Consider the following 17,231-nt stretch of genomic DNA (forward strand, 5'->3'; position numbering starts at 1 on the left):
ATCTAGATCAACATCTTTGCTACACTTTCATAGGTTATCTCATAATTCATGCACTTTAAATATTTAACTATTAAACTAGACATGCTCACCGCTTGGTTTTGCTTCTGAAGCGAAACCAGTTGTGTGGGCCATACTATCATGAGAAGGTGGCACCCAACCACTAGATTTCCAAGGTTGAATACCGGATGCATATAATTCATCAACTTCCTCTAAAGATAACCCCTTAGTCTCATAGACAAAAAAGTACACAAAGAAGAAAGAAAAGATCAAACAACCAGTAAAGACAAATCCGTAGTAAAAATGAATATCATTGGTGATGAAAGGAGTGAAGAAAGAAATAAGGAACCCCCAGAGCCAATTACCGGCGGAAGCGATTCCCATAGCCTTACTTCTGATACGAAGTGGATAAATCTCAGAAATGATACTGTATACACCACCAGCCCATGTTGATGCAAAGAAGAAAATAAACAAACAAGTAATAAAAATCAAGGCATTACCTGTTGGTTTATCTGTAGGTCCATCATATCCATCGGTATACAAGTTAACTGAGCCCAAGACGGAATAAATGATAAAACATACTGACATAGCTGCAGAACCAACGAGTAAGCATGATCTTCTTCCAAATCTTTCAATTGCCCAGATACCCACAAAGGTTGACGCAAAATTAACAACTCCCAATATAATGGATGTCTGAAAAGAATCATTCAAACCAACAGCTTGGAAAATTGTTGTACCATAGTAGAAGAAATAGTTATCTCCAGTTAACTGTTGCAAACATTGTAATAGTAAACCAACCATAACTCTGTTAAGAATTTTTGGCTTACCGGTGATTAATTGTGACCAAGAAGCAGATCCTGCCAACTTTTCCCTGTCAATACCAGCTTGAATTAGTTGAACTTCAGTGTAGACCCCTGGGTTTTCGATTGGTACCTTGTTAGATCTAGCAATTGACTTTTTCGCTTCTTCGATTTTATTTTTTTCAATCAAATAACGTGGAGATTCTGGCATACAAACCATACCTGCCACCATCAAGATTGCCCATGCAAAACACAAACCTAATGGGATTCTCCATTGTCTTGAATCATTGTACGTCTTAGTTCCATATGTAGTGCAGTAACCCAAGAAAATACCCAACGTAATGTTTAATTGGAAACAACAAACCAAAGTACCTCTTAATTGCTTTGGAGATGATTCCCCAATGAACAAAGGAGATAAGACGGATAGACAACCAACAGCTAAACCAGAAATTGCACGACCGATCACGATTTGATACCATTTAGTTGAGGATGATATTTGAACAATAATGCCGATAACATAGATCAACATTGCAAACATTATACCGATACGACGACCATTAGTATCAGCAATTTTTGATAGAAATATACAACCAACCGCACAGCCAATATTGAAGATACCAACGATTACCCCAGTTCTAACATTTGATAAAACATAGGTGCCACTGGCATCTGCTTCGCCAAATCTCTCTTTGTAATCAGACATATTAACAAAACCTGAAATGGTACCGGTGTCGAACCCGAACACGAAGCCACCAAATGCAACCAACAAACAAAATACAGATATTCCCACGTAATCTTTAAATGACTTTTCGGGGAGAGTAGGTAAGTTTTCTTCAATTTCCTTGGTAGTGGGAATTTGATCTTCATTGCCTTGAGTTTCGTGTTTTTCAACATTATACTTTTCAAACAAAGAGCCTTGGGCTGAACCTTGAGCTGTTTGTGTTTGAGATGAAGTCTCCTGGCTACTCATGCTGTTGACTTTTCACTAAAGAATAATCCAATCAACTGGGGAACTTAGAGGATTTTTATATGGCAGCAATGTTTTTCCAGATTACCTAAAAGAAACGGGTCCAGCTTGCTATTGGATTTGCGGCTCTGCAGCATTTGAGTATAGTGGAAATTATTCGGAAAAAATCGTTTCTTTTGTGAACCTTTAGCCACTTGGAAATGACGTATTTTCTCTTTATTGCTGGTGGTTTCTAGCCCTGGCTTCAATCTTTCGGATTAAGTTTATTACACAAACCAAAGGTCAATGTGAATTAATCCGGTATTGGCCGGTTAGGAAGAAAGTACATGCTAAATCTGGGGGCTAATATTCTACGTAAGTAGCTCAATAATGGTTACGATTGATTTCTCCCTCTGTCAGCAAGCTGCTTTTTAATTTTGGGCAGCTGTGCATCGGGCCAGGCTTTGTTGGTTATGAACACTCAAATAGCCGGGAAAACCAGACTTCGGAAAAACCGGCCATCTATTGAGCCAACAACAATGTTGCCCTGTGCATCCCCTCGTGGTATTTTCAGGAAAAGTAACCTTATTTCGTCATGGTCTGTCAGAAAGTTGATCATGCTAGGGGCCAAAGCTCGGTTATTGTTCAGTATACGTGGGATTTGGGCGGGGCAAAACCTTGGGGGATGGGGAATCTTTGCTACGAGACACCACTACGTTCTTCTTACCCGAGTATGCCTAAGACCATTCCAACCTCTAATTAGACTATTTTCTCATTCTGGCTTCGGAGGATTAAGCATCAAGAACGCTGATTTCTATCACTTTTCGGACTTCAGTGTGATTACGTAAGCGACATTAACTGAGTGCAGCTTTCAGCTAGTCAGACCGGAACATCTCCACTGCCAGGCACTTTCTCTACTTCTGCTTGTCCGATATTTCCAATGCCCCAAGTAGCCACCTTCCAGCCGTCGCTCCAGCATTGGTCTGCTCACTAATTATCCAAGCCATCCCACCTGGTTCTCACCAACCATGAATAGGAGTAGTCACGTGTCGCCTCCGCACTAAACCTCAACAATTTCAACCTACCTTACCCGCTTATCTACTACCATGACGGTACCACATACCAGCAAGCTGGGCGATGAGCTGTTGCCCTATGGTGACGGGTCCAATAAGGTGTTCGGGATGGAAAACTTTGGCAATACTTGCTACTGCAACTCTATTCTTCAATGTCTTTTTTACACGGAAACATTCCGTACCAAATTGGTGTCTCATAATGCAACTACCCATGACCGAAAACTAGTTCAAAATGGAGTCAAGCCTCACAACTTCACCACCAAATACGAGCAGTTGGTAGCGAAGCGACTCAAGGAGCAAGGATCCAGCAAAAACGTGTCCACTACGGCTGGTGGCGTCTCTGTCAATGGCTCAACCATTGAGACCAATAATGGGGCAACGGGAGAGGAAAGGCCCAAGAGCTCACGTAAGGGCTCCCTCTTTGGGATCAAGTTCAACTCAAACTCATCTACGACTCCTGTTTCTCATAGTCCCTCGTTGGAAGACAGCAGGAAGATGTCGGCACACATAGTCAAAGCTGGCAACTGTGATGCCTTGTCGTTGGACCAAAAAAACAAAATCAGCAAAGACAAGGAGTTCCAGCAGCTCAACATCCTCATCACCAGACCTACGACACAAACTTCCAATCCCTCAGATAGAAATGATTACTCACAAAGCTCATCAATGCTACTCAACAACGAACAGCCCCAGCAGGCCAATCCCGAAGGCAGCATATCATCTACTTCCAGTGCAGTGATTGTTGGTATCCCCCAGCCAGAAACTTTTCTCGTTAACCCCATCAATCCATTCAACGTTAATCCATCTTCCGATCAGAGAAAAAGATCCGCTCTTATTAACGGTCCTATTATAAATTTGGATAGCTCGATTAGACTCCCAAGTGAACAAAACGACGATTCTGCGTTATTGTATTCCTTGAAGGATATGTTCGAGAGCATGGTGGAAAATCAATCTAACACTGGTGTGGTTTCCCCGATCTACTTCATACAAAAGTTGAAGGAAAAGAACTTTTTGTTTCGACAAAATAACATGCATCATGATGCTCACGAATTTTTCAATTATTTAATCAATGAAATCATAGAAAGTTTGAATAAAGAAGTTAGTGTTGAGAACAATTGGTGCAATGAAATCTTCCAGGGTATGATCACAAATGAAACCAAATGTTTATCATGCGAAAATGTAACTTCAAAACATGAAAACTTTTTGGATCTTTCAGTTGACATTCCTCCGGGCGAAAGTGCTTATTCGTTAAGTTACTCGCTTAACAACTTTTCGAAACTGGAGGTGTTAACCAACCAAAATAAATTTAGTTGCAGTACTTGTTCATCCTTACAAGAAGCTGTCAAAACAATTAAGTTGAAGAAATTACCTGAAGTTTTAGTTATAAATTTCAAACGATTTAAGTACGACGAAAAGGTTGACAAGATGGTCAAGCTCTTTGATTCTATAAGTTATCCTTTCAACCTCCGATTGTTCAACACTACTGACGATGAAAAAGAATTTACACTCTATGAATTGTATTCTTTGGTTATACATATTGGCGGCGGGCCAATGCATGGACACTACGTTTCTATTTGCAAAGTGAAATCAGGCCTTTGGTTATTATTTGATGACGAGACTGTTGAATTGGTAGAGGACTCATATGTCATGAGATTTTTTGGGAATGGACCTGGTTTGGCTAGTGCTTACATCTTATTTTATACCAAATGTACTACTAGCACAAAGAGTTCCGAAGATGATGAACACACGATCAACTTTGGTTACAAGGTGGATAATGTGTACAACGGAGGAGATTATACTCTTTTCCAACAATTTGGCAATGATTCTAGTGAATCTTCGTTCAAAAAGTCGCATAAAGATATTGAAGAAGAACAGGAAGTTGACTCAGATGCTTCATCTATTGCATCATTCACAGGACCTGCTGCTACTGGTAGCAAAGAATTTGGTAGTGAATTAACACTTAAAAAGAGTGGCTTGTTCAAGAAGAACTTTAAATTCGAGGGCAGCAAGGAAGAAAAACCAATATCAAGATCAGGTAGTATCGTGGAAAAGAAAACTTGGGTTGGTGGATTAAAAAGAAGAGAGAGCAAAGCGGAAGTTCCTATGGAAAGGAAGGGCAGCACCAGTAGCAGTGTTGGCTCTAACGAAAAACGGAAGAGTATCTTTGGATTTAAGAGGAAGTAAATCTTAGAACTGGTTTTGTGGGGGTTAATAGAACAATCTATGACTACCAATAAGTAGATTGGCCATGCTATCTAATATGAATTGTAGTCCGTGTAAGTGCAGCTCTTCTTTGCTAATGGGAGGTAATATTTTAATTTACTCTTTAGATGCCCTGTAAAGTTGCAATGATGCGGATAAGGGTGGGGGCCAGATTTGCCTACTAGCTCGAGCCCATGGTAGTAAGTTGACAAGCGTGCGGTGAGCATATAGCCTACACCATCCATCTCTTCCAAGGTAGGAATCATGGGCTCTGGCAACGAATCAATGATTTGGCAATAGCACAACGTGGAAGCATGCCTGTCAGAGCCGAATTTTAGTCAATCAGAGGCTTAGTGTCTTCGAGCATTCATCAGCCACTTTGAACAATAGCGTGCATCATCTCATCATCTAGCTAATTTGGTTCGCAGGGCCAGGGTTCTGTACCCTTAGATCCAAATAACCAGTGCGACGGGGTTTGCATTATCGATCAATTACAATTAATTATGCCTGGCCGTTAATTTTTGCCGAATAACTCAATGGCCCGACGCATGCTCGATTTTTCACGATTTTTCACGAATTTCCACGATTTTCTAGTTCAACCAATCTTGAAGAGTGACCTCCATCCTGAGGCTGCTCCACTATCACCAATAGAACAACCCATCCCACTTGGCTCTGGCCATACCTATCTGTGTTCTCCCCTCGCCTTATCGTATCGACCATCCGTTTTGCACCCATCGCCATTCGCCACGATACCTTCGTGTATCGCACTATCCCGATCGGGTTGGTCGTGGGTGGAGCCTTGAGCCATACGGTCCGCGGAAACGGCGTCCACATCGGGCGATCAGCGGAACAGGAAAAGAGAGAGCGAACACATTTGAGACGGGTGAGAACCACGCTGTTTGTAATCCAGTTCTGTTTTCCCCTGCTAGTGCTGCAGGGCCTTCCCTGGCCTGGCAGGTAGCGCTGACTGCTGTTCCATCTCCGCTAGCGGAGCAGCTCGCTCGCTTGCATATCCCCAGATTCGCTATGGGCAATCCCATCACCGGCCCCGGTCACGTGCCATCGCGCCATGGCACCCACCACGATTGCAAAAGAATTTTCCGCCATCGTAAGGTCACGTGTGCGATTACTCACACCCATCACGCTGGATTCCATATAAAGGTGCATGTTGGATCCACAGTTGCCGTATCGTCACAGGTCTTAGTAAGCACACACTATATAAGGATTCGACCCCCTACCTTCCCCTGCCAGTGCTATCTCCGAAATGACCACAACCACATTGTCCCCCTCTATAAAGGCCTCCCTGTCCGCCAAGTACGTCACGCTAGCTGCCGGCTGCTTCTGGGGCGTCGAAAGAGTGTTCAGAAAGCATTTTGGCCACAAGGGCTTGCTTGACGTGCGTGTGGGCTACGCCAACGGCGTGCCCACTGCTGGAAACGTCAACTATGAGTCGGTTTGTACCGGCAAAACCAACTTTGTTGAAAGTGTCCAAATAGCATATGATCCAAGCTTGACTAACCTCAAAGAGCTCTTGGACATCTTCTTCAGAATGCATGATCCTACCACCGTCAACGCGCAGGGCCCAGACGTGGGGGTGCAGTACCGTTCTGCGGTGTTGACCCACGACGAAGAGGACCAAAAGCTCGCGTGGGAAGTGAAGGACGACAGCAAGAAGGTGTGGTACCCCAACCACGAGGTGGTGACCATCATCGAGCCCATCAAAATCTGGTACGACGCGGAGGACTACCACCAGCAGTACTTGCAGAAGAACCCCGGAGGCTACGAGTGCCCATCGCATTTCATCAGAACAAAGCCAAAAGTATAAATCCTCCCGTTTGCACCCAGGTATAGATTGGTCTGCTTTCTGGAAAAACAAGTTCAACACTGTACATTAGGTTCAACACATGTATAATACGTATGTGACATACAAAAGTTCATTAATAGACCGAGGGTCTCATCTTTATAGTTCTTAACTGGTTTAATTGCATGGAAAATAGCTCCCAGTAGTCAGCTGCTTACTCAAAACAGCTACCACTAACCACAATATCACTAATACCATTTACTAATACTACCAATAATACTAGCACCGACAATATATGCCCCGTGGTTAATTGCTTGAATTATTACGTAGGCCCTGGCTGATCCCCTTTTCTCCACCTATTCCACTGTGGCGTCCGACCAGTCGCAAATAGCTTTTATCTCCTGTGGGTTTGGGCCCAAAAATGGAGAAATTGATACCCCAAAATACCCCAGACGTGTTTTGGGCCCCTGCCTCGGGGAGCAACCGCAGCGGTCGCCACACCACCCGTTGGGCCCATTTCCGGAGTAGGAAAAGGCGCAACCGGAGTATGACGCCACAGCTATCTCCGAAGATCCAGATCTTGTGTCAAAGGTGTGGCTATGTCGCGGTGTGTCGCGTAGACGTGTCGCGCGTCATATGCAGGCAAGGCTGTGGAGGCATGAAATATACTGTGGAAGCATCTGTTGTATAGCTTGAATGGACATATTTCTTGGAAAAATACGATGGAGTTAAGTGTGTGTGAAGTTTGCGAATAATCCATGTGAATTTCTGTGGTTTGTAAAATTTTCTGCTTTTTAGCCATTTGTGTATTTGATCATCCCCTAAATATCACTTCAAGTCTTTTTCCTGGGTGTAACGTGTAACGGGCAGTATAAGGTTCCTAGAAGCTCTTCAAAAAGACGTAAATTGCTCTTGTACAATCAAGGTAGCTTTTTGTCTTGAGCTGGCTGAACTTTCTCCTGCAAGGAACCGTTATAGCTTTAAAAAAGTACCCCAGCGAGATATGCAAATTTAGATGGGTCTATCTTTTTCAGTGCTCTTAATATAAAGTATCAGCATACATGATTTGGTTCTGCAAGGATGTAACCCATTATGCACCAAGCTGCTAAATTCATCAAAAAATTCAAAGTATCTTTTTTTCTGAATGTTTGACTGAATTTATCAGAAAAGATATATTTTTGGTGTGTTCTCTATTGCAATAAATAAGTAGTAAGATGAAAATAAACTTCCCATTCGCAAAAAGATCTGCTCTACTTTTCAGCTGATCTCAGATCTCTGAATAGTAATAGCATAAGCATCAGGGGAACGCAGTCTTAAGTCCCAACAAAATAATTGTCAGCTAGCTAGGCTTTGAACTTGCTCTTCAGAAATTATTCATGAATGCCCATAAAACTGCTCTTCGACAGGACTTACTGGATGAATAAACTAAAAACTCAATCCTTCTACTACCAGACGCTTGCAATACTGTTGCACCCACCAGTAGTTAATTAATAATAATTTTTACGCTAATTAAACTAATTCAACACAATTGATCCAATAAAACAAATAGTCATCTATGAGTTAAGTGACCAGTTCAGTATAGGAAGCATCATGTGGTCACTTGGTATAAAACCCATCCAGTCTACCGTGCCGCATGTCGCCCCTCGAATGTCGTCTGGCGATATCCTCAAGACATCTTCACCGCGACATCCTAGACGCGTACCACCACCAACCATCATGTCTTTATGGGTAGACCGCTACAGGCCGAAGAGCTTGTCCCAGCTCACATATCACGACTCAATCACCCAGAACTTGGCCGCGTTGTCCAAATCGGGCGACTTTCCCCATCTTCTCGTGTATGGACCAAGTGGTGCTGGTAAAAAGACCAGAATCTATTCCACCTTGAACGAGATCTTTGGCGCCCAGGTGGAAAAGTTGAAGATCGACGTCAAGACGTTCACCACGTCTTCCAACCGGAAGTTGGAGTTCAACGTGCTAAGCTCCAACCACCACTTGGAAATTACTCCCTCCGATATGGGCAACAACGACCGGGTGGTCATCCAAGACCTCTTGAAAGACGTGGCGTCCACCGAGCAGGTGGACTTCCAGAACTCGCAGAAGAAGCATCGCTTCAAGATTGTCATCATCAACGAGGCCGACTCCTTGAGCAGGGACGCTCAGGCTGCATTGAGAAGGACAATGGAGAAGTACTCCACCAACATCCGTTTGGTATTGGTGTGCAACACCATCTCCAACATCATAGCTCCCATCAAGTCTAGAACGTTGTTGGTCCGGATCCCCAGCCCAAGTGTGCACGACATCTCGCAGGTATTGCTCAAGGTGTCCAAGAAAGAGGGCCTCAAATACTCTACGAACAACGAGGACGAGATTGTCAGATTCTTGGACAACGTGGCCCAGCACGCCAACCGCAACTTGAGAAGGGCGTTGTTGTCGTTCGAGACACTCGCCATGCAGCAGGAGACCATCCAGACCGGCAACAATCTCGACATCTTGAATTTGGACTGGGAGATCATCATCAAAAACATGTCCAGACAAATCAAAACCAATAGAAATGTGGCCACGCTTGCCAAGGTACGTGTGATTTTCTACGAGCTTCTCGCCCACTGCATTCCCGCCAGAACCATCCTCAAGACTTTGTTGTTCGAGTTGTTGGGATTGTTTGACGACACCTCCATTATCGAAGGCCTTGTTGAGTTGGCGTCGGTTTTTGATGAGAGGTTGAGCTTGGGACTGAAGAGCATTTTCCACTTGGAGGGGTTTGTGGCCAAAGCAATGGTGGTGATGGAGCACGGGTCGTAGACTAGTTGTACAATCCAATAATTATTAGGGGCTAGGTGACCTACTGCATGATACTTTGTAGTTTGTAGTGTCTGCCATCAAAAGATAGTATGTATTGCCCATGCCTTAATGACACATAGTAACTAAAGTATTGTAGTCGCCCGGTACAGAACAAACCATTGTATATTCGACACATAGCGAATGCCAGGTATAAATAAAATCGTAATAGATAGAAGTCATAAGAGTATGGTCATTGGTCCTTGGTGGAACTAAGAGAGATGGGTAGCGTTTGGGTTTAGTCTCCTTGTAGTTTATTGCCAGGCTAGTCCAGCTTTGGTCTCCATTTTGTAGGTTATTTCCAGGACTGTACGGCTCGTTAATCCCAAGGCATGTAGCATTAATTGCAGGCACGTAGCATTGATCCTAGGAATTTCTAGAGGTTTGATTTCTTGGAATTTCTGGCCTTACCACCACTTAAATCCCGGGCCGTACCAGCTCATGGAGTCTCCAGGCTTCCAGCACCTCATGGCTGTTGCACTTTGTGGTCGCCCCCTCTTTTGGAGTCAGCCAAAGGTGCCAAGTTCGAGCTTCCAGCGATGTCCTCGTAGTCAGGAGGCGCCACGTCGTCGCCGTCGCCCTGCGCAGATGAGCTGCCGGGGTTGTCTGTGTAGCGAGTGGCAGCAACTTGCTTGCCGGTCTCGCTACCCACGGTGTCGTCGTCGTCAGCACTCACACTAATGGGTCCAGTGGGCCCACTTTCCTCGTCGATCCGCACGTACCCGTCCCTCTGGCCATTGGCTTTGGGGAACTCCACCAAGCTGTACCACAAGGCAAAGATGATGCCAGGAATATGGCCAAGGAGGGTCAAGAGCACCACGATCAACGTCTCCTTATTGAAGACGTGGTACTCCTTCAAAATGAACACTGGCAACGGTGGAAACACGAACGCCATGATCACGAGAAGCACCCTCTGGGCGTCGTTTTGTGGAAGAGAAGACATGGCGGTTCTTGTGGAGTAGTGACTAGGTGGCAAAACAAATAGTTAGGGGGAGTGCGGTGCTGCCAAAACTGCCGCCAGAAATTGGCTGTCAGAACGGAAGGACTACTATAAGGGAGGAATAAAAGCCATTTTGGGCGACCTGACAAGCTTTCTAGCTCTTTATGGCAGCAGTGGGGGCCTTACTACGCCTAGAAGGCACCATGAAGTCCTTTTTACGGGGTCTCTGGCCGTCTTCTCTGGCTCTCCTTATCGCGCACGTGACGGCCAGTTATATTTCCAGCGCTTCACCACCACCACCATCTAAGCGCCATGGATTTCATCAAAAAGACCATATGGGGCCCCGACCCCAAGGACCAGGTACGTCCTCCCGCTAAAGTTCCCCGGCTCTACTAACCCTCTAGATGCGCAAAATCAACCAATTGCTCCGCAAGAACAAGCGGGAGTTGGATAGGTCCATGAACCAGCTCCAGCCGTTGATGAAAAAGACAGAAGGGTTGATCAGAAAGGCCGCCAAGGACAAAGATCTCAAGACAGCCAAGCTATACGCCAAAGAATTGATCAACATCAAGAAACAGTACAACAAGTTGCATACCTCCAAAGCTCGGGTCGACTCCATCTCCATGTCGGTGAACGAACAGTGGCAGATGAACAAGCTCACCCAGTCGTTGCAGACATCCACGGTGGTGATGAAGGATGTGAATCTGTTGGTCCATCTTGGCGTGGTGCTGGGCACCATGCAAGAGCTCTCCAAGGAGTTGATGAAGGCAGGCATCATCAGCGAGATGATGGACGACATGGTCGATTTGGACTACGAGGAGGACGAAGAGCTTGAGAGCGAGTCACAGGACGAGGTCAACAAGGTCATCCAGAGCTTGACGGAAGACAAGTTCTCCAAGATCAATAATGACGTGCCCACCGTCAGCGTGGACGTGGAGCCGGAGCCCGTGGAGCTCAACGACGAGGAGGACCAGGAGGCTTTGGACGAGATGCGGGAAAGATTGAGGGCTTTGCAGGAATGAGCGACTTTTGCCGTGTTGCATTTGATTGAGCTGATCCCTGTATAGAGCAAATACCAAGTGTATGATGCATCCAAGCAGTATATGCAAGGTCCTAGTTGAGCAGGAAAATAACGAGGTGGTTAATTTTAATAAACGTTGATAACTACATGAAGCAAAATGTTGAAGTGTAAACAATGGTGGACCTGAATTAGGGTTATTGAGATAAAGGGAATAGCCGGAGAATCAGTAACTCATTAAACCCCCAATGAAGATATCAACTACTACGATACCATTAATAATTTTCACTTCTGAGACTACTGGGCTCTGGTTTGATTATTTAAGAAGGCCTACGTTGGAAGCGCTTTTCTAAGAGATCAGACCAAAACAATTTTCATTAATAATGTCCACATCTTTCTGACTTATCTGTCGTTAGCTGTCACAGGCTCTTGTGTTGACTCGATAAACTCGATTCTATTTGGTGCTACACTTTGATTATCGATAGATTTTTCTTTCCCGTCACTTCCGTGCACAATAGGCACGATAACTACTATTTCTCTACTAGAGCCATTCTCAATCTCACTTTATAAATGCTTGAATAGACAAGCTTGCTGTAGGACTGGTAGGATCATCATATCCGTTGAATTGGTCAAGAAACCCCGGTCTTTGTACTTGGAACATCTTCACTGAAATTCCAAATTGGTCCAGGCTGACCAGTCAGGAAAATGGGCCCAAGTGTCGTCCCTGGGTAGTAATTTGAGATTGTGCACCTAGCTTACTTGAAAATAAAGCTTCCTCCTGTAGCTGACACTGCACCGCCTTTGCAGCTAATTTAGCTAGGGCCCTCACTGGATCTTCCCCCCCCCCCATCTCGTCAAAGATACTCTTGACTTAGATACGCTTATCTGGAGCGTTAGGTGCGCCGATCAGTAAATTGGACGGTACCACTAGTGGAAAGCACATTGCGCATCTCTGCGTAGATTACTTAGAGCCTCAAGAACAACGATTCTGTGAAGTTGATCTTGCATGCGTCCTTGATGTTGTCGTTCAAGGCTTCGACCTCCTTCTCCACGCGGGACTTTTCGTCGCCAGCGTAGAGGTGGGGGTAGCTTTTGTAGTTGTCGTCGCCGAGGTCTGCTATGCTGTCGTCATTGGCGGACAGGAAGTGGAGGCTGTTGGCATTCAGATGGGAGGCGTTGGGGGTGTTCAACTGCGAGTTGGCAGCGGTGCTGGTGTTCAAGAACGTCGACACGTCGATGAGGTTGTCGGAGAGGTCGTTGACGATGGTGTTGAGCTCCTGTTGTCTCTGCTGCTGTTTGAGCAACTCGGCCTCTTGTATGTAGTCGCTAGAGTAGATGTTGTGGTGGTTGCGCAAGAGCGATGACGACTCATTCACGTCGTCCTCGTCACTGGAGCCGCGGAGGCACGATAAACACAATCCCATCGTGGTGTTGGTGGTGGAGGTGGTTGTGATTGGATGAGTATGCGGAAGGTTGGCTGCCGTTTTGAGGTGATTTGGTGATATTTAAGGGTGCGCACGATGGCTGGCTAAGATAAGCTGGGGCATGCGGAGGAACTAGCGAGAACGCAGGGGCATGATGCTGACAGGCTGGTGGGCTGAAGAGGCTGTATATGACAGCGGTGGGCAACTGCGCTGGAGCCGATACTGCCATAGATGATGGATTTCAACGGACGATACCTCATAAAATGGTCTCGGTGGCTGGGTGGATATTGCTAGAAGCACCGGTAGAGCCAAAGGCGAGAAGAAGAGCCGAGAATCCACCAGACATATAAGCGCAATCTAAATAACCCGAAAGAAGGATATCAGGGACCTTCTAGGTTGAGCATATATAATTTAATAAGGTGGAAGTTGATTGTTTGCTGTAGCGTAGTTGTCTATGTGGAATGGGTGATTCCAAGCATCCATTCTCTGGCCCGCCTGACTTCATATTGCAACCATCATGATGGCTGCTAAAGGATAGACAAGACGCACAGTTGACAAGATTGGAAGAAAACAGTGATGAGTCAAGAACCACAACTGGTGGCCATGAGTCAAGGCTGCGAAGAGACTAAATGGTGCTTAAGCATCAGTTGGAATTGGAATGGTTCGCTCCATCGTTATGTTGCATAAGCCCAATCAGTTGGAATTGGAAATGGTTCGCTCCATCGTTATGTATTTTATCACTAGCCACAATCTCAGATTATACACTCATGATAATGAAGTAGTAATCTTTAGCAAATGGACTGCCTAATTTAGAAAGTCCTTCCATCTGGAATGTTTATTTAAAGACAGGTCTACTTCACAGACAGGCACTTAAGAGTCTCGTGCGGTCGCACCCTTCCTCGGTCTCTGGATGCAGTGAACCGTTGTAGAGAACACCTTTACTGCTTCCGTAAGACCCACATCGTCAGTGACAACCTAACAGAGTATCACCTCCCATCATCGGCTTCACAAGTTCCACCACATTCATGTGCTCCCAAGGAGCCTGACACATGTTATTGTAGACCTTCGGGCACATGAATTATCCACCACCCTCCTTTTGTGACACCCGTTGGGCATCTGCCTATGATTGACCTGGATCAGCGCATTTAACCACTAAGATCAGCACGGCTTGAAAGCACAGCTCTACGGATCCCAACTCATCGTCTTCTTCTTTCCGACACAGCATGCCGGCTATTTAAAGCGCCCATGATGGTCTCCCGGTGTATGAAACGAGATCCAGTCATCCGCCTGTCTTGCCAAATCGGACTGTGATGGTTATCAGCTGCGAAATATGGAGCAACAGCCGCGCCAAATGAAACGCGATGAGTGGGAGCGAGATTTACGGTTACGTACCGGTGGGTGGGTCTGGACCTACATAACTACTATAAGCGCCGCCAACCCCACCCTTCTGAAAGTTATATAGGTGCTGGTTCCGTCAAGTGCCCCACGCTATCTACAGTGACCATGGCTATCATTTCGCAACTACCCCCAGAGCTCCTCGGCTTGACACTCTCGTGCTTGCAATCTAGCGATCTCGACCGTCTATTCAACTTTGTGGACTTGGTCTTTGCTCCACCGTCAGGCAAGTTCCGTTCCATCCAGCAGATGGCGTTGTACCATTACTATTCACACAAAAATCTCGTTGTCACCACCAACAATTCCACCTTCAAAAGAGATGGGGGGTTGGTGGTCTCGTATCCCGAGTTGCAGTACTTGGCAAAACACCGCATCATGATCCAGCCCCACGATATTACGTTTGTGTTGGACAACAACTTCGACGAGGTGCCGTTGGAGCTCATCAACTTCATGATGATCCTCAACGATGCCTCGGTCATGCACTTCATCAGTCAGTGCTCCCACAACATAAATATCGAGTTGAAGCTTCATGTGAATTCGTCGTTCCAGAACAATAGCATGGTTCGGCACATGTTTGCCAGCTTGGATAAGAACGGGCTCACCCGGATTGCGATCTTGAAGATCCACTACTATGGATGTGCTGGTCACAGTAACCAGTACTTATACCAATCCAACTTGTACAATGCCAGTATGAATCGGTTTTCTGCCGACCCCAGGGTAGTGGCAATACAGAAGGACCCCAGATTACTACTCAAGTATGTGCAAGAATGCGACCATGGACATAACTTTACCTATTCCCAGTTCTGCCCAAGCTGCATAAGTATCCAGATCAGTAGCCTTGTTCTTCAGAACTTTGATGTCAATAAGTTGAACAGCTACTTTTCTGCCAATACCCTTAATTTTTGTCAGCTCAAGAGATTGGATTTATCGTATAATGGTCTTGTCGACTTGAGGTCCATCAAATTTCCTTCGAGCTTGACCCATTTGAACCTCTCCAACAATAACCTCATTAATCTAAACTCCTCAAATTTTAATTTAAAGGATTTGAAAAACCTCGAGGAATTGAACTTATCCAACAACAATCTCATCAACATCGATTTCAGAGAATTACAAGGTTGCCCCACTTATAAGATCAAGAAATTGCAATTAAATTGCAACAGTTTGGTGGATTTGAGCTTCTTAAGGGCTTCGCCATTTGTTAATGTTATAGACCTTGACCTATCCAGAAATTTGATTTCCAAACTCCAGAAGTTTCCCTCTAAGATCGTAAAATTGGACTTGTCTGGGAACTACATTGCTGATTTTTTCAATCAGTTGGATGCAAGTGTGTTCCCCAGCAGTTTGAACGAGTTGAATATTTCTGGGTGCAAGATAAACTGCAGCAACTGCGACTTTACCCCAGAGCTTGGTCACTGTATGAGCTCGTGGATATCTGAGGTGGCACAACTTTTTAAAATCAAATCTTTGTGCGCAAGTGCTGACGACTTGAGGCAGGGTGATTTCATTGCTGTTGATAACGGTATCGCAGTGTGAAGAATACATTCTACTCAACAGAGTAGTAAAAAAAAGGAAATATATAGAATAAACTGGTGTAATGAAATTGGGTGTGACTTTTGGCACACAATTACGAATAAAAAGAGTATCACTATCGTTTAAATCTTGCAGCCTTATAAGAGGATAGTAGGATTTGTAGAATGGGAGGGTGACACAGTTTATTGACCCAAGAACCTTGCTACAAAAAAATTCTGAAGATATGTGAAGAAATTACAGTTTCAGCTATGGGTAATAAAATTATTTAAAAGCCATGGATGATAGTCAGATGAATTTATAAAAAGATGTTAAATTCACAAAATAGCACAAATATTGATGGACATAATGGAAGACAAAACCTTACTGCCATATTCGTGAAAACCCTCTTGCAATTGTTCGTATTTTCTCTACTCAGGAGCGTGCTACTCCTATCCACTATATAACTATCCCTGGGACCTCGATTACGTAATCACTCCCCCCCACATTCAGGGATGATTCCCACCTTCTAACCGCCCACCACCATGTCCAAAGCCTTGTGTTCCTACGCCTTTGACACCCTCTACACCCTTCTCCACGGCACAAGCCCCACCTCCTTAGCCAAGCACTTTGCCGTGCTCCAGGAGTCCCTGTCCGACTATCCATCCTCGGCCCCTGTATTCGTTACCTGGAACCAATCGGGCAGGTTACGTGGATGTATAGGCACTTTTGCCAGTGAGCCTATAGAGAAGGGCGTAGCCAGGTACGCTGTCGTGGCAGCAAGGCAGGACACCCGATTCCGTCCCATTTCCAAGCTGGATCTAAATTCCGAACTCCTGGTGAGTGTAACCCTTCTAGATAACTTCACCCATATTGATGAGTGGGACGATTGGACCATTGGATTGAACGGTCTCAGGATATCGTTGGACCTCGAGGGCTCTCACTACCTGGGAACGTTTCTACCTTCTGTTGCAGAGGAAGAAGACTGGTCCAAGGAAGACACTCTCTACTATCTCTTGATTAAAGCTGAGCTCTCTGGCATCAGTCAAGACCGTGTGGTAGGCTTCTACAAGAAGGGCATCAAGGAAGGCTGGCTCCACTTGACTCGGTACGACGGTCTCAAGCTGCAATTGGATTTTAGCCAGTTCCTCGAGGTCCGCAAGGCACTTCAGCCATGAAGTGAATAATCAGAATGAGAATATTGACTATCTCTTTTATCAGATATAGGTTTTTTGAAGTATGTTGTGTCCATTGCTATCAGGGCTGTTGGTAAACTACAGATAGTAGGTTTTCGTAT

The 17,231-nt window shown here is 45.1% G+C and overlaps 10 protein-coding genes across 10 annotated transcripts; 7 read left to right on the forward strand and 3 right to left on the reverse strand.

Moving 5' to 3' along the window:
• Positions 1-75: 75 nt before the first annotated feature.
• Positions 76-1,767, reverse strand: CANTADRAFT_4476 (sugar porter family MFS transporter; the record flags this gene model as incomplete). The annotated part of the gene is made up of 1 exon (XM_020209142.1): positions 76-1,767. One exon carries the CDS (start codon positions 1,765-1,767, stop codon positions 76-78), a length of 1,692 nt encoding a protein of 563 aa, XP_020065559.1.
• Positions 1,768-1,991: 224 nt separating this feature from the next.
• On the forward strand, positions 1,992-2,720 carry CANTADRAFT_150639 (uncharacterized protein). Its single transcript, XM_020206329.1, has one exon. The coding sequence runs from the start codon at positions 2,217-2,219 to the stop codon at positions 2,589-2,591; it is 375 nt and encodes a 124-aa protein (XP_020065560.1). The 5' UTR covers positions 1,992-2,216; the 3' UTR covers positions 2,592-2,720.
• Positions 2,721-2,849: 129 nt separating this feature from the next.
• Positions 2,850-4,997, forward strand: UBP13 (ubiquitin-specific protease; the record flags this gene model as incomplete). The annotated part of the gene is made up of 1 exon (XM_020211442.1): positions 2,850-4,997. The coding sequence occupies one exon, from the start codon at positions 2,850-2,852 to the stop codon at positions 4,995-4,997; it is 2,148 nt and encodes a 715-aa protein (XP_020065561.1).
• A 1,282-nt stretch (positions 4,998-6,279) lies between these two features.
• Positions 6,280-6,840, forward strand: MXR1 (peptide-methionine-S-sulfoxide reductase; the record flags this gene model as incomplete). The annotated part of the gene is made up of 1 exon (XM_020206509.1): positions 6,280-6,840. The coding sequence occupies one exon, from the start codon at positions 6,280-6,282 to the stop codon at positions 6,838-6,840; it is 561 nt and encodes a 186-aa protein (XP_020065562.1).
• Positions 6,841-8,532: 1,692 nt separating this feature from the next.
• On the forward strand, positions 8,533-9,615 carry RFC5 (replication factor C subunit 5; the record flags this gene model as incomplete). The annotated part of the gene is made up of 1 exon (XM_020209367.1): positions 8,533-9,615. One exon carries the CDS (start codon positions 8,533-8,535, stop codon positions 9,613-9,615), a length of 1,083 nt encoding a protein of 360 aa, XP_020065563.1.
• A 511-nt stretch (positions 9,616-10,126) lies between these two features.
• On the reverse strand, positions 10,127-10,576 carry CANTADRAFT_29841 (uncharacterized protein; the record flags this gene model as incomplete). Its single annotated transcript, XM_020208314.1, has 1 exon — positions 10,127-10,576. A coding segment is annotated over one exon (450 nt), but the record flags the coding sequence as incomplete, so codon positions are not given.
• A 260-nt stretch (positions 10,577-10,836) lies between these two features.
• VPS24 (ESCRT-III subunit protein) lies at positions 10,837-11,904 on the forward strand. The gene is made up of 2 exons (XM_020207281.1): positions 10,837-10,951; positions 10,996-11,904. Exons 1-2 carry the CDS (start codon positions 10,904-10,906, stop codon positions 11,611-11,613), a joined length of 666 nt encoding a protein of 221 aa, XP_020065565.1. The 5' UTR covers positions 10,837-10,903; the 3' UTR covers positions 11,614-11,904.
• A 670-nt stretch (positions 11,905-12,574) lies between these two features.
• CANTADRAFT_47649 (uncharacterized protein) lies at positions 12,575-13,033 on the reverse strand (the record flags this gene model as incomplete). The annotated part of the gene is made up of 2 exons (XM_020209484.1): positions 12,575-12,698; positions 12,801-13,033. 2 exons carry the CDS (start codon positions 13,031-13,033, stop codon positions 12,575-12,577), a joined length of 357 nt encoding a protein of 118 aa, XP_020065566.1.
• A 1,503-nt stretch (positions 13,034-14,536) lies between these two features.
• Positions 14,537-15,961, forward strand: CANTADRAFT_88382 (uncharacterized protein; the record flags this gene model as incomplete). Its single annotated transcript, XM_020211443.1, has 1 exon — positions 14,537-15,961. One exon carries the CDS (start codon positions 14,537-14,539, stop codon positions 15,959-15,961), a length of 1,425 nt encoding a protein of 474 aa, XP_020065567.1.
• Positions 15,962-16,479: 518 nt separating this feature from the next.
• CANTADRAFT_46969 (uncharacterized protein) lies at positions 16,480-17,112 on the forward strand (the record flags this gene model as incomplete). Its single annotated transcript, XM_020209407.1, has 1 exon — positions 16,480-17,112. The coding sequence occupies one exon, from the start codon at positions 16,480-16,482 to the stop codon at positions 17,110-17,112; it is 633 nt and encodes a 210-aa protein (XP_020065568.1).
• Between the last annotated feature and the right edge of the window lie 119 nt (positions 17,113-17,231).

The sequence above is a fragment of the Suhomyces tanzawaensis genome (genome assembly GCF_001661415.1).
Source record: "Suhomyces tanzawaensis NRRL Y-17324 unplaced genomic scaffold CANTAscaffold_2, whole genome shotgun sequence".
Lineage (NCBI taxonomy): Eukaryota > Fungi > Ascomycota > Pichiomycetes > Serinales > Debaryomycetaceae > Suhomyces > Suhomyces tanzawaensis.

Bases quoted from the DNA above. Each gene is read 5' to 3' on its own strand.
- CANTADRAFT_150639 (XM_020206329.1), top strand. From the start codon at position 2,217: ATGAACACTCAAATAGCCGGGAAAACCAGACTTCGGAAAAACCGGCCA.
- VPS24 (XM_020207281.1), top strand. From the start codon at position 10,904: ATGGATTTCATCAAAAAGACCATATGGGGCCCCGACCCCAAGGACCAG. The intron at 10,952-10,995 runs GTACGTCCTCCC...CTAACCCTCTAG, and splicing joins GCCCCGACCCCAAGGACCAG to ATGCGCAAAATCAACCAATT.